The 23,044-nt window shown below is 43.1% G+C and overlaps 1 protein-coding gene across 1 annotated transcript; it reads right to left on the bottom strand.

The window, feature by feature from the left end:
- Nucleotides 1-13,439: 13,439 nt before the first annotated feature.
- On the bottom strand, nt 13,440-23,044 carry GABARAPL2 (GABA type A receptor associated protein like 2). Its single transcript, XM_090260103.1, has 4 exons — nt 22,885-23,044; nt 22,514-22,569; nt 21,196-21,368; nt 13,440-13,713 (listed from the first exon to the last, which is right to left on the bottom strand). Exons 1-4 carry the CDS (start codon nt 22,916-22,918, stop codon nt 13,623-13,625), a joined length of 354 nt encoding a protein of 117 aa, XP_090116229.1. The 5' UTR covers nt 22,919-23,044; the 3' UTR covers nt 13,440-13,622.

Here is a 23,044-nt window from a genome sequence, read left to right as displayed (position 1 = left end):
AGCCCTGGTCAATGTGTCTCAGTTGGTTGGAGCATCATCCTGTAACCAAAGGGTTGCAGGTCCAATTCCTGGTCAGAGCACTTACCTAGGTTGTGGGTTTGGTCCCTGGTCCAAGTACATTCAATCCCCAGTCCAGGCACATACAATCCCCGGTCCAGGTGCGTCTGAGAGGCAACTAATTGATGCTTCTCTCTCGCATGGATGTTTCTATCTCTCCTTTCCTCTTTTTCTAAAAGAGCAATGAAAAATGTATCAGGTGAGGATTAAAAAAAAGATGATGAAAGTTATACTGAGGTATGTCTGGAAAAAGTCCAGCCATTGTTAATATAATGAGAATGGTTTGCACGACATCGATGTAACCTGGCAGCCAAGGAGAGTGGACTGGAATACGCATGTGAACAATGATGACTTCACTGTACTAGTCAGTGGGGGCAGCAGACACTGTTCAGTGAGCATGTGTACTGTGTGGCCGTCACATTCAAAATGACTGAGCAAGGAGAGCAACAAATTTTTATCAGATTTTGTGTTGAGCTTGAACATTCCTCCATGGAAATTATTCAGATGATTCAGAAGGCTACAGCTATGGGTAACTGGTGATTGGCAGCTTCATCATGACAATGCGCCCACTACTGCATCACGTCTCATGCAGAGTTTTTTTGGTGAAACATCAAATCACTCAGGTGACTCAGCCCCCCTACAGCCCAGATTTGGTGCCCTGCAACTTCTGGCTTTTCCCAAAACTAAAACCACCTTTGAAAGGGAAGAGATTTCAGACTGCTGATAAGATTCAGGAAAATATGACAGGGCATCTGATGGCGATTGGGAGAACTGTGTGAGGTCCCTAGGTGCCTACTTTGAAGGGGACTGAGGCATCATTGTCCTATGTACAGTGTTTCTTGTATCTTCTTCAATAAATGTCTCTGTTTTTCATAGTACATGGATGGATACCTTCTGGACAGACCTCTATGTTTTGATTATATATGCTAAACTATCTCTGAAGAGATAGATGCACAAGAAACCACTTACACAGGCCTATGGGGAAGGAAATGGAATGGCTGGGGCACAGGAGTGGGAGAAATATTTGTCCCTGAAAACCCTTTATATTTCATTTTAATTTTTTTTATTGTTTTTTTATTGTTTATTACAGTTGTCCCAATTTTTTTCCCTTTTGCCCCCTCCACCCAGCCTACTCCTCTAGCCCACAGTCAGTCCCTTCTCGTTGTCCATGTCTATATAGCATTCATTCATGTTCTTTGATTAGTCCCTGCCTGTTCCTTCCACTGTTCCCTCTTCTCTCCTCCCCTCCTACAGCTATCAGTCTGTTCCATGTTTCCATTTCTCTGGTTCTATTTTTCTCATTAGTTTATTTTGTTTGTTAGATTCCAGTTATAAGTGAGGTATTTGTCTTTCGCCAACTGGCTTATTTCACTTAGCACAATAGTCTCCAGTCCCACCCATGCTGTCACAAAAGGCAGGAGTTCCCTCTTCTTTCTGCTGCATAGAACTCCATTGTGTAAATGCACCACAGTTTTTTAATCCACTCATCTACTGATGGACACTAAGGCTGTTTCCAACACTTGGCTATTATAAATAGTGCTGCTATGGACATAGGGGTGCATAAGTTCTTTTGAATTGGTGTTTCAAGATTCTTAGGGTATTAATCCCAGCATTGGAATCACTGGATCAAAAGGCAGTTCCATTTTTAGTTTTTTGAGGTAATTCCATACTGCTTTCCACAGTGGCTGCACCAGTCTGCATCCTCACCAACAGTGCGCTAGGGTTCCTGTTTCTCCGCATCCTCGCCAGCACTTGTTGTTTGTGGATTGATTAATGATAGCTATTCTGACATGTGTGAGATGATAACTCATTGTGGTTTTAATTTGCATTTCTTTGATTGATAGTAATGTTGAGCATTTTTCATATGTCTATGGGTCTTCTGTATGTCCTCCTTGGATAAGTGTCTTTCAGCTCCTTTGCCCATTTTTAAATTGGGTTATATTTCATTGAAAAAAATTTTTGAACCACCCTGTCCAGAGTGGCTCAGTTGGTTGGGTGTCTTTGGGCAAAGCGAAAGGTCACCGATTCAATTCCTGGTCAGGGCACATGCCTGGGTTGCAGGTTTGTTCCCAGTTGGGGTACAACCAATGTTTCTCACATTGATGTTTCTCTCCCTCTCGTTCTCCATTCCCATCTCTCTAAAAATAAATCAATAAAATGTTTTAAAAAGAAATAAAAATTTTCAAACCATGTTAATATAGTACCTATTTTAAAAACACATTCTAGAAAGTTTTTTAAAAATGGAGAAACATTTTCCTATTTTAAACTGTAGAAACACCAGAAAATATTCAGAAGTGATATTGCATAGGAAAGAAGGACTCACCACATGCTTTCAGCAGCTCTGCTTATAATTCCACAGAATTATCTCTTTACCAACAAAACGTCTTCTGGAATTGGCTCTTTCAGGGGAGTTTACACTTTCAGCATTGCTGCTTTGTTCTGTGTTCCCAAGTGGGTTCTAATGTTATGACTGTGTGCATCACATCGCTTTTATTCTTTTTCTTTAGAATTTTTACAACTTGGCTTGCTTTAATTTTGTGTATGTATTCCATGTAGTTATTTCTTCCGCAAAGCTTGGGGTTAAATGCCTTTTTTTATGGAGTTCGCCAGTGCCAAGCATTAGCTCACTGTCTGGGGAGACGAATCTGCTGTGGAGAAAATGACCCAGCCTGGCTGCCAGCGCTGCGGTTAGGAGAGAAGCAGGCCCCATCTGACGTGGTCGTGTCTGTGTTAGGGGAAGGCTGCCTTCACTTGGACCTTGGCAACATTTTTTGGCTTTAAGACAATGCTTTGAGCAAGCCTTACTCAAAGTTTTCCAGTCTCTAGCACCCAGTTTCCAGTTTCTCAGCCTCTTTTGCTGGCTATTATATTTTCAGCTACCACTGTCCTGTGATGTCTAGGGAAGTCAGTTGAGCTGTTAGGAGAAGTCCCATTGCAGCAGGAAGGTAATTGACACCAGTAAGTGGCTTCCAAGCAGAAAGATGTGTGCACATGTGCTTACTTTCAAGGGCTCAATTGATTTTTTTCCATAGAAACAAAGGCAGTTACCCAGAAGGAGTGGTTGGATACAGAAAGAGGCAAGAAGACATATAGGTTGGAGAAAGCAACTTTATTGTCCAGAAAGAAGAGTTCTTTTTCTACCACATGTTGAGGAATCACAATTGGTCTTCATAACTTTTAAATATGAATTCCTTTAAACTTAAATGGATCTGTACTGGGATGAAGACTGACTTCCCGGAAGGCTTTCCAGACAGATCTAAAACAAAACTTAAGTAATACTTGTGGTCTGAAATGGGGAGGAAAATTCTGCAAAGAAACATTTCAGGGCTGCAGGCAAAGTTGCATGAATTTAATTTTCATTTCTTAAAAGTGGGGTAAAAACTAATCAAAAGGGGTAGAAATGAAAACAGCAGTGGAAGAAGATGGGAGACTGGGGTTGAGTGGAAAAAGGCCCAAGGGAACTTTCTAGGATGATGGAAACAGTCTGTTTTGATTGAAGTGCTGAGTACATAGTGTAAACTTTTGTCAAATTTTATTAAGCTCTACACTTATAAGATCTGTGCACTTTATTGTATATAATTTATACCTCAAATTAAAAATGTTAAAAAAAAAACCTAGCCCTTATAATCTGGATATTCAAGTAATTATATTCTAGTACCAGCTCTGCCTCTACCTATGGAGATGTAGGGAAAGTATTTAATCTCTGACTTCTAACCTGTCACCTGTTCTACAAAATGAGGTCCTAGCTATTAGGAAGCTCTTTTTTTTTTTTTTTTTTTTTTTCAACTGTGAGGTAAGATTTCTCATAAAAATTCTTACTGGAGTAGATAATACAAAGAGAAATTTTCTCCAGGAAACTGAGCCCATTGACACTTTGAGACACCTATGGCCTCAGTAATGTCTGTAACAAGGAAGGGATGGAAATAATTCTGAGTTTAGTAACCTGGGTCCTGTATTTGGGTGTGGATTTCTTGTTTCTCAGTGAGCCAGCAGGGTTAGGATTCAGCTTTTAGAACTAAGCATGTTCAGCACTACTTTTCAACCTCCAAATGCAGAAAATTGTCTTGATGGGGAAAAGGCAAAGGCAGAGAGTCACCCCAGTGGGGAGCCAGGCTGCCAGATGGTAGTCTCAAGCACATGTTACCTGAACTTGGGCTTGGCTCCAGAAGGAGACGAGCTCACAATGGAAACAGTGATGGCTGTTTGCTCAGGCAGCCCAGAGAATGAAAAGCGCATTGAAACCCACGGTGTCTCCATGGGGACAGACACAGTGGGCCCTGTGGCAGTGAAAGCATCCTGACAACAGCCCCTTCCCAGCATCTTTCTTCAGTTTAACAACAAAACCTTTATGTGCAACCTCTCAGGAAATCTCTGAGAAACTATACTGCAGGCAGCCCAAACTTTGCCCAACAACAGATGCATACAATCTAGTTCGTCCATTTTCATTGAATTAGATGCTGATAATTGAGAGAAAGAAGAGTTCTTCTTGATGTATATCCCACTGGCCACCCCAAGATTTCATCAACTTCCTTTTTTATTACTGCCACTTGTGAACTGTCCTGACCTCCAGTGACAGCGTTTTCAGCTGGTATTTTCATGCTCTACTTTTGTTCTTCACTTATCCAGTGCCATTGTGAATGCCCTTCTATCCCAGCACCGCAAGGCCTATTGGGCTGAGAAATCAGCCAGCAGCAGGAGAAACAAGGCCTCGGGGTGACAGAGTGGCAGCACAGTCCCAAGCGGCTCCAGACGACAGGGTTCACTCACCGGTGCTGACACAGGCAGATCGTGCAGACCAGCTGTTTGCCTCTTTCATGAAAGATGAGGGTCAACCTGGCTTAGTATTGTATTTGCATATAATTTGGAGAAATTATGTTATAAAGGGTAGCACATAAACTGTGGTGCAAGGGTTGCAAACCCAAATATTCCCAGGAGTAGGAAACTTAATGAAAGGAGGTGAAATGAACTAAGAAATGTATTCCTTATCCAGTGAGGAGCCATTATTTTATTCCATTTGATGCTGTCAGGGGCCACATACAAACAAGGCCTTCAATTCATAACTTTTATTCTAGCAGAACAAGGATGGCTTTTGGCCTTAGACCTTTGTGGGTGACAGGGTGGAATGTGATGCCTCATCTCAGGAAAGGGGAGGGAGGAAGAGGGGCTGGTCTTGTGGGGCAGGAGATGCAGGCAGGGGGCCATGAGCTATTTCAGAGTTTGGGATTTCTGTGATATCATGAGATAAGGACCTAGAGTGGACATTTGGAGAAATTTGGTTTGGGGCTCAGGAGAGAGATTTTGGATTCTCTATTTATAGGAAGTCTTTGAAGGCATGGATTAGAGTAAAATCATACAGAGAGAATGTGTATAGGATGAAAAGAAGAGGGGACTCTGGACTGAACCCTAGGGAGCATAGAGAGTTTAGGAGCAGGTAGAGAAGCAGAGGAAAGAGTGTGACCAAGAGGATCAAGGAAAATCAGGAAAAAGGCAGTTAGGAGCTTTAAGGAGGGAGTATTCTAAAGTGTAGAATGCTTTGAAAGAGAGAAATAAGGAACAGTAAGAACTAAGAACCTGGTCGTCCCTCTGCTCCCGTGTTAGGGACAAGGTTATTTTTGGTAACCTCAGCAAATCCAGGGTCAGGGAAGTGGAAGCTAGCTTTTCCTTGGCTGACGAGTTAAGGGAAGTGAGAAGGGAGGCACCATGTGCTCTTCTTTGAGAGGGACCCTATCTCTATTATCACTGTGTAACTTAAAAAGGTATAGCGCTGACTGGTGTGGCTCAGTGGATTGCATACCGGCTTGTGAACCCAAAGGTCTCCAGTTCAATTCCCAGTCAGTGCACATGCCTGGGTTTCAGGCCAGGTCCCCCGTTGAGGGTGCTCAAGAGACAACCGATCAATGTATCTCTTGCACATTGATGTTTCTCTCTCTCTCTCCCTTCCTTCCCTTCTTTCTAAGTAAGTAAAATATTTTAAAAATAAAGTTATGAAATACTTCAAACACAACAATAGAAAAAATAATACCCACCACACAATAGCGATAAATATTTTGCTCTATTTGCTTCAGGCTGTTACTTCTGGAGAAATAAAACATGACTAGTTGTATTTGAAATCCCACATTTACCCCTCCCTGATACTGTTCCCCTCCCTCCATTAGGTAACCATCATCCCGAATTGCATGGCTTATACTTTTATTACATAAGTTTATATCTGTAAGCAATACATATGATTGTTTTTGCATGGTTTTAAACTTTATAGAAATGATATGCCAAATATATTTCTGCATCTTGCTTTTCGTTCATCAACACCATTTTGGAGATTTACTTATGTTTGACATGTGTAGCACTAGGGCGTTCATTTTAACTGCAGTATCATATTCCTTTGTATGAATATGCCATATAGTGAGTCTCCATTCTCCTGTTAATGGACATTTAGTTGGTTTCCATTTTTTTGCTCATACAAACCAGGCTGCAGTGATCATTCTTGTACGTATCTCGTACATGGGTAGGGATATTTCTAAGGTGTATACCTAGACAAGGACTTTTGTAGGACATGGGTTAATTGGATCTCAGCTTTACGAGATATTGTCAAACTGCTTTCCAGTGTGATGGTGCTAGTTTACACTCTCAGCAGCAGTTTATGAGAAGTCCATATGCTTCACATGCTCTCTAACATTTTATATGTTGAAACTTTTAATTTGGCCAATTTGATGAGTACGAAATGATATCCCATAGTTTCCTTTGCATTTTCACAGGGCCACCAACAATATAGTGTTTGTATCTTTTAATGTAGCATTTGTACAGTGCACAACTCTAGGGGGCACTGTTCACATTGTAGTGTTTGTGAAAGTCACACTCCAGAGTTGGTGCAATATACAATATATTCAGTGGCCTTGAGTGAAGTTAAGGATTTTATGCTATCTTTAATTGGAAGAGTTTTTTTTATTGATTTTGGACATTAATTCTTTTTTTGGTTGATATCTGTTACATTTTCACCCAATCTATGGCTTCCATTAATTTTGTTTGTCGTAGCTTTTTATATATAAAAGTTTTTTACTTTAAGGTTTTTAGTTTTAATGTTATTAAGTTTATCAATCTTTTCATTTATTTTTGTAATTTTGCATCTTGTCTAAGAACTGTCCCCCTACTCCAAGGTCACAGATATTCTAATTTTTTAAAAAGATTTTGACAGTATGTTTATTAAAGCTGGGGACAGTAAAACAAGGAAGGGCCTAGGATAGAAGACACAACAAGAGAGAGCCTAGGCGGTGCCTTGCTTTGGCTCTCTAGAAACATTATGGGAAAGCAGAGAGCCAAGGCTGGGCTACTGTCAGCTCCCGGGAGAGTCAGAGGAAAGCAAGGTTTGGAGACAGGTCCAAGGGGTTAACCCAGGGACCAGCTGCTGCTGCCCATTGCTCCCCCCTGGTTGCAAGTCTCGTGGGGTCCCTTAGAATTTAGGAGAAAGAAAATTCACCTGAAAAGGAGATTGGATTGGGCGTGTCCCAAGGAGGGCATGCCTTTCTAGATTGTTTTAAGTTTTGATTTTTTTACATTTAGATCTTTTAATCCACCTTGAATTTATTTTAGGCATGATGTGATATAGGAATCTATTTTTTCATATATGTAACCAATTATAGAATCATAGATTAACTAGTTCATTATTTCCCCTTTGATTTTCTGCCATCACTGTTATATTTTAAACATGGTTCTGTTTCTGGATTTCTGTTGTATTCCCTGGTTTATTTATCTCTATGCCATATGGCAGCAGTCCCCAACCTTTTTGGCACCAGGGACCAGTTTCAGGATAATTCAAGCACATTACATTTATTGTGCACTTTATCTCTATGATTATTACACTGTAGTATGTAATGAAATAATTATGCAACTCGCCATAATGCAGAATCAGTGGGAGCCCTGAGCTTGTTTTCCTGCAACTAGACAGTCCCATCTGGGGGCAATGGGAGACAGTGACACTTGAAGTGTGTGGCTTATGTCCTGTCTACTCTGTAATCTCGTCTTGGTTGCTGCCACTACAGAAAAGCCTGTTTCACAAATATAGGATGTTGGAAATGGAAGCAGGCTTTTCAGTGCTTTTGTGGCAATCTCAGGATATCCCACCCTGACTTGAACAGTTCTGCAGCTGTGATGTTGGTTGGCAACAAAAATACACATAACATGTCCTCATGCACATCCTCCCGAAAAACAAATCATACAAAAACAAGCATTGTTGCCTTGCTGTCAACATCCGTAGACTTGTCAACCTGGCCAGTGTATCACGCTAACTCATTAATCCTAACAATTGTGCCTCAGCATCCTCTGCTATTTCATCAGTTCGTCTAGTTATGGTGCTAGCCGACAGAGGAACAAGTGCCACCTTTTGGACTGCAGCCTCTCCTAAAAGTTCATGACAAGCATCCTTAGCGGCAGGCAGGATCAGCTCTTCACCAATAGCAAAGGGCTTCTCAGCTTTAGCCCTGCGGTGAGCCACTAAGAACGGTGCTCTCGGTGCAGACACATTTGATGAAGTGGTGGCTTCGATAATTGCTTCTGTTCTTCCTGTTCACGGTTTTTTCTTTTGAAAAACTCCCAAGGCTTGTTGTTTAATGGAGGGTTCTTGGTGTCCATGTGGCAAAGCAGCTTTGAAAGTTTCATGGCTTCGTTGGATAGCTGGTCACCACGTATTATACAAAGCGGGCTTGGAGAATGTGACTCTCCTGTTGCAGTGAGCCTGTAATTTAAGTAGGACTTGGTATTTTCTTTTAAATGCAGGTTTCTTTTTGTTAGTCTTAGTCTCCTGCTGTCTCATCACTGGGTCTCTCCCCATTTTCAAAGAAGCTCTCCAGCCACATTTTTCACTCACGTTGGCTGGGGTTAGCACGGGGGCTCACCAACACTGTGGCTGAGGCAAGTGCACAATGTGGGAAAGGGGTGGGCACAGAAATTATAAATAATGGGCGGGCCACACGCGGACTAAAATAAGTGTCAGATCCTGACTTAAAGCCTGCCACCTAGATGCAGCTGTACAACTGAAGTGCAGCAACTCACTTGCCACTATGAAAGCTGCCACCAGATGCAGCTTAATTGTCACTTACCACTCACTGATAGTTTTGATGAGTCTGCAAGCAATTGATATTATGGTCTGTGCAGTCAAACCTCTCTAATGATAATCTGTATTTGCAGCCGCTCCCCAGCTCTAGCATCACCCCCCCAGTCCCACCTCCAATCATCAGACATTAGGTTCTCATAAGGAGAGTGCAACCTAGATCCCTAACATGCGCAGTTCACAGTAGGGTTCGCGCTCCTATGAGAATCTAATGCCTCCACTGATCTGACAGGAGGTGGAGCTCGGGCAGCCATGCAAGCGATGGGGAGAGGCTGTAAATATAGATGAAGCTTCGCTCCCTCGCTGCTCACCAGTTGTGCGGCCCGGTTCCTAACAGGCCACGGACTCCTATTATATGGCACAGTCTTAATTACTGCAAATACATGTGTCCCTTGCTCATTTTTCTTGACACTTCTTGGTTATTCTTGGCCTTTTGCTCTTGGGAGTGGCTTTTAGCATTATCAGATTCTTGCATTAAACTCAGATTAATCTGGGGGCAGTACACATCTTTACAATATTGGTTGTTCTCACCCTTGAATATGGTATATTAGTATATATTTCCTTTTATTTAGGTCTTTTATGTCCTTCAACATTGTTTATTTTCTTCATGAAGGTCTTGCATATCTTAAATTTATTCCTATATGCTTATAGATTTTTCTCCTATTAAGAATGAGATCTTTATTTTTACCATACTCACCAACTGGTTACAACTGGTATCTAGAAACATCATCAATATTTGAACTGATCTGGTATCCAGCAACAATGCTGAACTTTGTTCTATGTAGACTATCACTGTCTGCATATAATTACATTTAGTCTTCCTGTTTTCTTATGCTTCTCATATACTCTTCCTCTTTTGTTGGTTTTATGCCAGAACAATGTTGAGTAAAAACAGTGACAGAGAGGAGACTCCAGTGGGCCCTCAAGGTAGACGGCGAGTCTCCTCTCCCCCTTCCTTCCCCTCCCCCTTCCCCTTGCTCAAATGGGCCCTTGAGGTGGACGGGGAGCTTCCCTCTTACCTCTAACCCCTTTCCTTCCCTTCCTTCAATAAACCTGGTGTAAAAACCTAAAAAAAAAAAAAAAAAAAAGTGACAGACTTTTAACAACTTTTATCAAGATATAACTCACATACTGTAAAGCTCACCCCCAGACTTCCTTCTTTAGTTCCTATTTTTAATGGGAATGCCTCTTAAATTTTACCATATAAGTAACTAATTGTCAAAGTACCATTTATATTTGTTGATTGGTTCATCTCCCTACTGATGTCATGCCACATCTGCCATGTTTTATGCACAGATCTATTTCTGCGTTTTGTTCCATTAGTGGATTTGTCTACCCCAATGTCAGTACCACACTGCCTGTTTACCATAGCTTTATATAATATGTAAATATTTGCTGCAGATTTTTTATGAATTCCCTTTATCAAGTTAAAGAAGTTCTCTTCTACTCTTAATTTGCTGAGGTTTTTAAAAAAATATGAATAGGTTTTGAGTAATTTCATGTCCTTTCTCTTCATCTGTATCATATATTCTTTGTTAACTTGGTATATTGTATTAATAGACATAATGATAAACTATGTGACCCATTCTGGAGCTAAGTTCTGCAAGGGGATGATTGTTTAAGTATACTGCTGAATTTTATTTACTAATATAACTTTTAAACCTTTCACTCAGATGTTGCATTTTAAAGGTAAGATTGACAAATCCATTTTTTTAAGATTTATTTTTAGAAGGGAAGGGAGGAAAAGAGGGAGAGAAACATTGATGTATGGCTGCCTCTCGCACACCCACAACAGGGGACCTGGCCCGCAACCGAGGCATGTGCCCTGACTGGGAATTCAAACTGTGACCCTTTGGTTCAGAGGCTGGCACTCAATCCACTGAGCCACACAAGCCAGGGCAACAAATCCATTTTTACTAATTGATATTACAAATAAGGCTGCTTTCTTCAGTAGTTTTCATAGGTAATAGTTATTTTCTCCTCCATTCCAATAATACTTGCTATTATAGCACTTACAACACTGCTCTGTAATTATTCATGTGTTGGTTTACCACCCGACCATAAGTGCCTGGAGGATGGGGTAATGCTGTATTCATATTTGTACCCTAGTGTCCAGCATAGGGTGGGGGAACACTATAATAACAGAGAAAAACAAACCTCACAGAATAATCTGAACCTGCCAATTGTGTCTTCCCTCTTAAATCGCAACTTTGGTGCCTCAGTTCTGCCCCTTGGTAGCAGTACGGCTGTGGGAACTACACCACCTATCTTCTGAGGGCTTTTTGAAGATTAATCATGATAATGTATGTAAATCATTGTATCCAGTGCATTGAGTGCTCAATAAATGCTAACTATAAATTACTTAAAAAAAAAAAAAAAAAGTTGGCTTCAATGACAATTGCCTTTTGATTTTCTTCTTCCCTCTATTTCTCAGTTGCATTTGTGGGTTTGTGGTCGTGAAGTAAACAGGCCAAAAGGCCTTTGTTAAGCTGTCCCTCCATGTCTGTATAACCTATTCTGTTCACATGCTTAAGAAGGGGGTCTCCATTCCTGCCCACCAGTCCCTCCCCCAAGCAGAGGGCTGTTTAGTGCGTCAAGCAGGGCCAGAGTCCTCCCAGGGACGTTTGACATTGTTCTCAGAAGAAATACTCTTCCTTCTACTGGAGCTGCTAAGCTGATGAGGCCATCTTTGCCGTAACATGGAAGGAATCTGCCTGAGATTGAAGTCTACAGAGGAAAACAAAACCAAAAGATGAAGAGTTTGATATTATCATCTGATCTCTGGTTCAAGCTATGCCTAAAGCCAGTAAACCATCCTTAGAATTGCCTTTTTAGAGCTGAAGGCAGTTTGAGTTGGCTGTTACGTCACTGCCAAGATTCCTTGTAACACAGAACTTGTTCCTTCCCCTTTACCTAAGAGGCCAGTTTCTGTTCCTAGTTTGAAACGCCCAGTAAAGAAGACCACAGATTTTATTGGGTCAGGTTTGGGAAAGACCAACAAGATGCTGTGACAAGAATGTTTCTTCTGATCCCAACTGGGAAGCCGACATCAGTAGAGAGCTTTGATAGGTTGCTTATATAATTTGGTAAAGATGAAGCTAAAGATCTTCATTTTTCTTCCCCCGTAGAAATTTGACAGTCATTTTAACTAACGTTCTTAGGATGCTGGGTGATAGCTGGTTTCTTTATTCTAATAATTTATGTAGCACTCTAGCCTCCAACAGTCTGTCTGAGGAAGATTTAGAAAGGAAGCATTTCCTCTTAGAAAATCATGAAACTCACAGGCCTGGAAAAATCTAAATCTTGATTTTTAGAAAGAAGGGATAGAAGAGCAGCACCTTGAACAAGTACAAGTACATACAAAGGCTATGTGTATACAGTTATCATTCCAATACCGTATGTAACAGTAAAATATTGCAAACAACCCAAATGCTATTTATAGGAACTTGTTAAGTAATAATCATATATACACACAGCATAATACTATTTGCTGTAAAAATGAATGAAAGGCTGTGGAGTGATATGGAAAGATCACTAGGATATATTAAATGAAAAAAGCAATATATGTGTTTTCCTTTGTATAAGAAAAATAACATAAGGATGTATATTCATATTTAATTGTACTTCCAAGAACAAATACTAGAAAGAAACAAGAAGGCAATAAAAGTAATTTCTCAGAAGCAGAGGGTTAGGGTAGTCAGAAGAGCTCTCAATGTATACCTTTTTATAGAGGTCTGATATCTGAACCATGTGAACATATTAGCCACTTAAAAATAAAGTCCCTCCATTTGACACAGGCCACTGCTCCTTCCTGCTGGCTGAGCTGTCGTGTACCCACAAACCTTCCTCCCGGCCCAGCAGACGTAGGAGCTACTTCTCTGACACATCTAAAAGTTGGTGAATAAAGGACGTGGTCACACTGCAATGCCTTTATAAGAGGAACTTTTATTGTTAATTATTTACCTTAATAGTTTCAGAAAGAGGGACAGATTAGCTCAGTCCAACTGATTGGCAGTTGGCAAAATCTAGTGAAGCAAGTGTTCTGATTGCTAAGGATTTAATTTGGAGGCTTTTCATACTTAGCCATCCAACACTTCAAACATAATCCTTTCCCTGTAATGCCCCACCCATCTCACTTCTTCAAACATAATCCTTTCCCTGTAATGCCCCACCCATCTCACTTCAATATGGAAATACCTTCATTAAACATGATTCCCAGAGGAACAAGATCTCTGGAGAGTATAGCCATGAGGACAGTGCACAAAAAGAAAAACTCAAAATAAAACTCTGTATGATAATTTACTAGTCTAAGGAAACAAAAACCTTCCAATATATTAAGAAATCAATCCAGTTATAAATGCACTAATAGGTCTAATGTGAAGAGGTTCTGGAATAGTAACTGAAAACGGCCGCCTATTTACAAGATACACAAGCAGGTAGGGTACACCTAGCCCAGCATTGGCTCTCAGAAGCCAAATGTGTTCTCTCCACTGTAGGCCACATACAAGAATCCATCTTCATCTTTTTCCTTCTCGTAAAGCTGTCCCATAGTTAGGCTTGAAAGAGAAAAAAAAACAAAAAAAACAATGTTGAACATTTATATATACATTTGTAATAGATGAAAAATAAACCTGATTGCAAATCCTTTCTTTCTTTCTTTTTTTAATGCTTAAACCATGTACCGAGTTTTCGGTCCAAATCATGTAACAACAGTTAAACTTAAATTGCATTCTATTAACCAATGAGTCTATTTCTGTAAGCATGGTTATGTTGAAATAAAGTTTAAAAAAAAACATTGAGAATTGGTATGGTTACTGAGTCTCCGTGTTGGTAGCAAGATGATTTATGGATAAGGAACTCGACTATTCACACTAGCTACTCTCTCCCACACCTTTCGTGGTAGGTGGTAAAAAGAAATTCACATCTCAGTAGCACTACATTCCTGTTGTAAAGAAGGTAAATAGGCCATTTGCACTTACCCTCACACCATAACTCCTTCAGAGGCCACTCTATCTGGTCACTTGAGTGGGCTTGTCTGGTTAGTACTGGTTAGTACATTTAGAATGCTTTCTGAATGCCAAGGGCAAGGGAAAAAAAACCCAGCAAAATTAAGAGCCTATGAGGCCCATCCCTGTATGAGTTGAGGACTAAGGAAAGGAAGAGTATATGGAGCTTTCTTCTGCCTCAGGGTGGTTCATTGAATATTTCTAATTTGCACCTAACATGTAAGTGCAAGTGGGTTCATTCTTATGGAAGCTCTCCCACCAAAAACCCTGTGTCGGCAGCACCAAAGAGAAGTTATTTTCCTCACATGTAATGCAAACCTCTCAGATTATATCTGGGATCCAAAGAAGCCCTGCCCAACCTTCTTAAGAACCCTCCAGAAATAGATGCTGCTCAAACTGAAATGTGGGTCAGAAAGCTGGCTTTCCCTAAGCCAGAAACCAGACTGTAGCAGAGGAGACCTACTCTAGTTCCTCGCCATGAAGCTGAGTTAAGCCTAGTAGCACCTGGAGCCCCAGATGCGCTCTAGCCACGTGACTGTACTGTGGGAGGTGAGAAGGAGCCCGAGACGTGCGAAAGCAGCAGCGCAGCCTGGAGTGGTGTGGGGGGCCAGGACCAGCAGCAGCAAGGTAGCAGCAGTCCGAGAGCCAGCCAGTGCCATCACAGGCCACTGCCTGGACAGATCACAGGAGGTGCTAAAGGCAGGTCTTAGTAAAACAAGGGCCATTGGGGCACATAACGAGGGGTCCAGGGCCTCCAGCTGGTGAAGGGGTGACTGCCCCACTCTGCTGCTGTGCTCCTGGCAGGCTGTGTGGGACCTGGCTACATTTGTTAAGGGGAGTATTTTCCCTTCTTATTCTTCCTACCCATTTTCAAGCTCAGCCCATTCGGCTGTGTGGGTAGATAAGAATTATTAAGTAACAAAGTGGGGGTGGATGAGTATGAATATGAAATGGCCTATCCTCAGCATCTTGTGCAATGAAACAGTGCTGTTTGTGAAGATCTCTTAACCTGGAATCTGTAAAATACAGACTCCGTGGAACAGCTAGAAATTTGTGCTATGATATAAATGTCCCATATTTTTACTGTTCAATACAGTACCCACTAAGTGCATTCAGCACTTGAAATGTGGCTCCTCTGAATTGGGATTTGCTGTAAATATAAAGCATACACAAAATTTCAAAGAATTAGTATGAAAACAAGAATGTAAAATATCTCAATTTGATTATATGTTGTAATGGATGACATTTTGGATATACTGGATAAATAAAACATTATTAAAATTAACTTCAAGATTCTTTTTCTTTCTTAATGTTACTATTAGAAAATTTAAAATTACAAATGTAGCTAGCATGCCATTCCTCCTGACAGCACTGGCACATGAGAGGACTTGGGGAGCAGTGGATAAAGGAGGAACCGTTGCTCATGAGAACACCTGGAATGGTGGGTCTCAACCTTGGCTGCACATCAGGAACAACAGAGAACTTTTAAAATATCTCCATGCATAAGCCCCACCCCAGACCAATTAAATCAGAACCACCGGAGGTGTAGGCTCCAGGCATCAGCATGCTTTAAAATGCCAAAGATAATTTCACGTACATCCAGGTTGAGAACCAGTCTCTGCTGAAGGACAACAGATACTTGTCTTTTTACAATTATATATTTTTTAACTGATTTTTTTAGAGAAGAGGAGGGGAGAGAAAGGGAAAGAAACATCGATTTGTTGCTCCACTTACTTGTGCACTCATTGGTTGATTCTTGTATGTGCCCTGACTGGGGACTGACCAGCAACCTCGGTGTGTGACGATGCTCTGAACAACCAAGCTAGCCTGCCAGGGCTAGATGCTTGTCCTTTTTATTTATTTACTTATTTATGTATTTGAGATGCTTATCTTTAAGAGCCATGTGATCAGGAAGCAGAGTGACAAGACAGGAAACGGGGCAAGGAGCCAGCAGCTAGCAAAGGGCTTGAACAAGTAGCTGAGTCTCTAAAGACTTTTACCCCGGTGGTTGGGAATGCCCTAAGGAATTCTGCTCTCCTGAGACTTCTCAGAATGAGGCTAAGGGGAAAACGGCCACAGCAACGGCCACAACTCCCTCTGCCCCATTTTGTCCAAGTGTCCAGGGTGACCTTGATGAGACCTGTCCCTACCGTCTCCCCACTACTATTACCACAGGGCTATTACAGCAGTAACAAATATCATGTGCAATTCAAAGGCAGCCACGCCTTGGTGCCTACGTCAAGTTTGGTTCCATTTGACAGACTAAGTTCTGCTCTTTTCCTAGCAAGTTGGAAGGCCTGCTGATTAGAAATCCTTGAGTCGCTTTATGAACACCAGTGTCCGCCCCGGCCTCTATCCTGTCTGCAGTGAACGACGACCACTGAAACCACTGCCGTCTAAGGCAGGCTCTGAGGCGGAAGGTGAAGACAATCACGGGCTGTCTGTCATTCAATTCCATTGTCTTTAAAATAAAACTTGAGTTTTTCAATTTGCTTAACCAGTGCCATAGCAGCTACAGAGACTGATCGTTTATATCCTAACTATAATAGCAAACAAACCCATGCCAAGCACTGTTCTAAGTGTGTTACATACATTACCTCTTGACCTCACAACAATCTTATGAAGCAAGTACTGTCATGGTCCACAGTTCACAGATAGAAGTGAGGCAGAGAGGTTAAATAATTTACCCCAGGTCACAAAGCCAGGAGACATTCTTACCACAAAGCTGTGCTGCCTCCAAGTGCACACACGGCTAGGTCTAATGCCCCAATGTCAGCATCCCTGTACCTTCTACAGAGATCTTCCTTAGCACAGTGCTCCTCACACAAACAAATGTGTGTACACAATCGCCAGAAAGTCAGGGAGGGGCCCGTGGCTCCACATTTCTCACAAGTCCCTGGAAGGCCACTCCTGCCAGCCTCGGCATCACACACTGAGTAGCCAGCTCTTAGCACGCTCTCCTTCAGATCCTGTAACTTGACAAGGAGATGGCTGTGCCTAATGACTTTAAGAGTCCTCTCACTGTTCTCCTTTTCTGTCACGCAGCTTTGTGTGGAAACTATTTAGTTGGCAGTAGTAGCACTGTGTCCTTATACTCAGGGTACCCCTTGGGCGGAACTTGAAAACTGACAATGCTCACTGCTAGGAGCTAAACACTCCATTCAGCAGCCCGGACCGAATGCCTGATTTCAAAGCTTCCCTGGATACCATGGAAGAAGACTGGCACGTCTGTACAGTACGACTGGAAAACAGCAGTGTAGTACCAGGCCACACACATTACAGAGTCAAGAGTAACTTGGCCTGGAGCCAAAAAGAGCTGGGCCGCAAATACAGGCTTTTTTTAAATGTTTTTAAGTCCCATTAAAAGAACAGTCAGCAGGCAGTCTATTGCAGAAGGCTGCTGTGTCTGTTAAGAAGTTCCACAGCCACCAAGATGACCTTCTCTCAAAAGTCACAGAGGCTGAGCCACACAGCACTGGGCAGCCGCCGGGGGAACGCCTGAGGGCCCTAAAGCACAGAGGCAGCGCTGAGGCACGTCTGGCTGAGCGGCACAGGCTCGCTGGATGACCCGACAACTCGCGAACAGCACTACAACTCCAAGGCTTCCTGCCTAAGTTACTGGTTGCAGAAGACACCCAAAGGCGGGCTCCGGTCTAATACTAATGCACGCCACGGTGGCAGAGTATTACATGCACTCATCCTCGAAGGATGCTGTTGAGGACGAGGCGCGTTCCCACCTTCCAAGCTCTGAGTTACACGAGGAAAGAAATGGGAAAAGCCAATGGCAGACTCAAGCCATGGAGCCAATCTAAGGTGTGGTGGGACCCTGACGTACTAAATGGAATGAACCTAAATGCCCTTAAAACCTTGTCTCCCACTACTCCATTCAGGGTCACAGATCCAAACAAACTAACCAACAGCCTTTTAGAGGGTCCATATCCAGGAATGGCCATGCTGCTGAGAAAAACATTAGTTTTAAGCTACTCAACAGCCTATGAATTGGGAGGCTGACCTAAAACTGGGTGGATGCCTATTCCCTGCAGAACCTCCTCTCGTCCCCCAACCAAGGTCAGGTCATGGAGACTATGGGATCCAACCTGACTCATGCGTTAGCTGGACTGATAGGCACACCTGGCTACCCATCTGCTCTGAAGCACATGTGTTTCCACTGGACCTGGATTTATCTCTTTTCCAGCAGGGGAAGGATAGATGGGGTAAGGTAGGAGGACAATGGCCACTGCTGTGGATCCTGAAAGATACTGGCCTCAATTGAAAGTTAATATGACCCTGAAGGCTCCCAAGAGCCTAAAAAATAAAAATTAATCAATGCTTGTTCCTTTAATCATATTTTTCTCTGATATAAATAAACCTTGTTCATTGGCTGAAAGAAGCCCCATTACTGAAGAGGTATTTATCCAGAAATAATCAAGTGCTTGTTTTAAGTACATTTCTAAAGTTTGAATGGACTAGTAACACATCACAACTTTCTTTAGTTAGTACCTCTTTTTTCTTTTTTTTAAAGATATTTATATTTTTATAGGGAGGGGAAGGGAGGGAGAAAGAGATGGAGAAAAACATCAATTTGCAAGAGATACATCAATCAGTTCCCATCAATCAGCCCCCAGGTAGGGACCTGGCCTGCAACCTAGGCATGTGCCCTGACTGGGAATCGAACCAGCAACCCTCTGGTTCTAAGGCCAGAGCTCAATCCACTGAGCCATGCCAGGCAGGGCTACTGAGTACCTCTTTAAGATCCAGAAGTAACTAAACACCATAATTTTAAATAACACAAGTTTACCAATGTAACATTCTCAAATTATCACATCCTAAAGACATTTTATTTAATTATATACTTCTGTTTCTATTAAAACAGGATTATCAGTGTTCTAAAGACCATAAAGTAGGGGCCATTGCCAGGCCTGGGTTCTCCTCCAATGCCATAACTGGGAAACTTGTACACTGATGTGCTTTCTCAAGTTCTGTCTGCACCAACCCATAGTTCTCTTTTCATTTTTGGCCTGATTCTGGATGCAGGAACCTAGACAGAGAATTTAACTTCCCAATGCTAAATGCATGAAGGTAGTTGAGATTCCCCCCTTTTAAAAAACAGAACTCGGAAAGAATTTAGGAAGTAAAACTCTTAGGGACCTTAGGGACTTGCCTCTATTTCTAAAATCAACATATTAATACTAACGAAACAATAATCACGACGATCTACAGGGTGATCGCCTATGTTCAGAACACTGTCCCAAAGTTCTGCTCCAAGGCAGGTATAACAGAAGGCTCAGGCATAAGTGATCCTAGTGCAGACCTGTCTGTTACTGGATGGGGGAGGGCTCCTGTAGGGTTGGATTCATCCTTTCTCAACGCATTTTCCCAGTCTCTCTGACGGCAGCAAGCACCTGCTGAAGATTAGGGGGAAGAGAGGCTCTGGGCTTCCCCAGAGTCTGGAAAGAGCTGAGAAAAGGGCTGCTAAACTGCCTTGGGGAAGGAGATGGAGAAGCTGAGTCACACACCAGCTGTAGGAAGGAGACCCAGTGGCAATTTTGTTTGTGCTATCAGGTGATGGTATTTGCATAAAGCTCTATGATGTCACAGGCCTCTTGTTTGTAAGCAGATATCTTTTTAAGAATAAAACCCCCAAACTAAACACTGCTGCTTTAAGTGTAGGGCAGGGGGTCATTAACTGGGGCCTAAGGTGCTGAGAGCATGGACAAAGGGGCCCTAATTAGTGACTCTAAAATCCTGACTTGGATCACAGATGTAAATCTGCTTTAGGGTAGATTCTTACCAGGTTGCAGAGAAAAAGGCCCTGAAGCAGCCTCTGCTGCCCTGAGAATCACTTTTCATTTCCAATCTATTTATATCTCAGGGATAATGGGAAGAGGGGGTAATTGCTAAAATTTGCAGTCATTTTAATGGTGAGATTAACACTGAGCCATTAGAGTAATCTTAATGGCCCCAGAAACCCGCTTCATTTCCTTTAAGTATCAGAGGATCAGAATCCAAGGAAATAAACTGAGTGCCATAGGTCGCAGTCACCTACTTCCTCCCACTAAAAAACCACCTCCAGGAAGGAGGAAACAGTCGCCAAGGCTGGCAGAAATTGCAGGCGATATGAATAAAGATTTAACCTCTTTAAGATCAAAAAAGAGCTTTCTACCTTTCATAGGAAAGGGACTAGAATATGGCCTAGGCCTCTTCTGGAGCTTTCAAGGATTTTCAAAAGGAACGTATGTTTTGGCCACATTAGACTTTCTCAGGGCTTCTGAAAGCCTTAGCTTTTAGAAGTACGACTTGGGGTGGGGGGTAGACAATAAAACTTAGCTGGGGTCACAAAGATGAGATGCAGCCAGGAACTCACACTCAGGAAAGAGGTGGCCGGCATCTGGCACAGGGCCTATAAGTATTCAATCAGTAAGGGAAAGGACCAGGAATTAGACTGAGCCAGTCCATTTTCCTCCTTCCACAGTCAGACTCTGACAGGAAGAACAGATGGTGGTAAGGGAGGTTTAAGTCTGTGGAGCCCTCAGAGACCTTTGCTGGACAGCAGCCATTTTAGCGTAGTGAAGATCAGGTGAAGCTGGAGACCCACAGTTGCAGAGTTGCCTGAGTTTGGAGGGTAAGCAAGCTCGGTAATTAACTAAAGCTGAGCCTCAGCACGGCACACAAGCAAGCTCCTGGGGGAGAATGACAAGACTTAGTCCATGAGTCACGTAGAGAAAACCATTTCAGGCTATAGTTCTACTGGTGGCTCGAACCTAAGTTAAGCCCTCACTTGCTTTAAAGGATTCTTGGGGGTCTAAGGCTGGATTTCATCTCTTTTTCTTTTTAAAGTCCAGGTTCTGTTCTATTTTCTTAACTCAAAAGTACACTCCCATATATTACAGACCTTATTCTCCTTCAGCTCCTGGTGTTAGGAAGCACAAAATCCAGATTTCCAGTCAGGACCTGGAAGAATTTTCAGACCTCCAAAATTCTGAGTTCTATAAGCAGCCAAGCAGATGGCCAACACCAGTATATATCCCTCACCTGGACTGTGGGACTGTCTTATCCACAAACAGGAAGATTGCCTTTTCAGAAGGAAGCTGGATCCTTTTCCTGATGATCCACATGAACTGAGCCACAGTTATGTCAGATGGAACCAGATACTTCCGTTTGTCAATGTCAACAATCTGAGAGCCTGAGACTTTTTCCACAATCACCTGGGAAAGCAAAGAGAGGTCAAGCCTGGATTTGTCATGGGAGGCTCTGGCTCTGCATTGTCAGGGCACTGAGGAAAATAGTGTGTGGGCGAGGAGGTGGGTGGGGAGTTGCATAACATGAAGAAATATGCCCTTGACTTAATAAACCACACACTCTGGAGTTAAGAACCGATATAATAAATGTGTTATATAGGGAAACAGTAAGTGCTTTCCTGTGGTCAATTATTAATACTTCTCATCCCTGATCTCTGCATGCATGAGAGAAACGCGGCCTTTAATACAAAGCTTCTCAACATTTCGTCTGGGAGAATATCTGGTGGGAGTTTCCTCTGCATCCTGATACTACAGGGGAATTAAGATCCCTAGGAACACAGGACATGAGAACGGATGGACTAATGGGAAAGACTGGCAATCCCAGCCAGTCAAGAATCCAGCTCTTCATTTGGCCTGTTGCTTCTCTCTGAACCAGGTTTCATATTTGTCCCTCCTGTCCCCTCTCCAAAGAAGTGTTCACAAGCCATGAGCTACAATAACAGGCCTGATATCCTTTAAAAGTCAGTAAGGACTACAGAAACCACCTCCCCCACCATGGGAGATGTACAGGATAATACTTATTACCGATTAAGAGAAAACCATTGGAGAAGTTTTCAGTGGCTTCTCAGGTTTTTGTTTTGTTGTTTTTTGGTCAGGAAGGGATGACAGGGTCAGGGTGAGAAAAGTGAGCGAGGAGTCGGGTAAAGATGGAGGCTCAAAGCTAAAGATGAGACTGTCCTGAGATTAAAGTACCTCTTCTAAGACCACAGTGATAAAGTCTCCCTCCACCACTGTTCCCCGCAGTGGCAGTGACCTGTTGCCCTGTCCTAGAATATCATTCCTTACATAATTTCCATAATTGCAGAGGGAGCCCAGAGGCTCCGGCAGCCCGCTGGCCTAGATAAGGGAGATTCAGCACTCAAGCATCCGAAACAGCACAGCTCGAGCCCCTCACACTCGGGCCCCGGACAACTCCTAATCCAGTCTGGCCCGTCTGCTACTGGGACCGGGACTGGAACCTCAACTTGTCAACTGTTGAATGGTCTGGGCCCTATCACGAGTACTAGAAGACAGAGGTGACAGTGAGGTGAAGGGGCGGGGAGTCCACTCACCGGAACCCGGTCGGGGTATTTCGCTCGGATCTTCGCGGATTCCACGCATCTGTGTTCTGTGGGAGAAACACACCGGGATGACAGTCGCTCCTGCCCACCGACCTGTTCCCCGGTCCACATCCCTCCTCCCCCCGCGACCTGCGCACGCCCCGGACCCCGGCTGCCTCGGTCCTTGGTTCCCTGACTCCCGGGAAGCTCTCCCGAAGGCGGCACGGGGTCCGTGAGCAGCAGGTCGGGGGACCGAGGCCTGGGAGACGCTGGCCCAAAGAGCGGCCTCCGCCCTGCCCGGCCCAGCCCAGAGCGGCCCAAGTGGGGGAGGGGGCCATCCACCGCGCCGGCTCCCACAGCCCGGCCAGTGGCCAGACGCTCACCCAGAGAGTGGTCCTCCTTAAACATCCACTTCATGGCGACGGCGGGGAAGGGACTCAGCCGGCTCTCGGAGCCGCGGAGCTCAGAGCACCAACCACAACAACAACGACAGCGGCAGCAGCAGCGACTACACAGCAGGCGGGACTTCCGGCTACCGGCGCC

The sequence above is a fragment of the Furipterus horrens genome, unplaced genomic scaffold (genome assembly GCF_987537825.1).
Source record: "Furipterus horrens unplaced genomic scaffold, mFurHor1.1.pri manual_scaffold_13, whole genome shotgun sequence".
NCBI lineage: Eukaryota > Metazoa > Chordata > Mammalia > Chiroptera > Furipteridae > Furipterus > Furipterus horrens.
This window is presented reverse-complemented; position numbering and strand designations above follow the sequence as displayed.

Bases quoted from the DNA above. Each gene is read 5' to 3' on its own strand.
- GABARAPL2 (XM_090260103.1), bottom strand. From the start codon at position 22,918: ATGAAGTGGATGTTTAAGGAGGACCACTCTCTGG. The intron at 22,570-22,884 runs GTGAGCGTCTGG...TTTCTCCCACAG, and splicing joins TAAGGAGGACCACTCTCTGG to AACACAGATGCGTGGAATCC. The intron at 13,714-21,195 runs GTGAGGGATATA...TTCTCTTTCAAG, and splicing joins AAGACAGTCCCACAGTCCAG to CCTAACTATGGGACAGCTTT.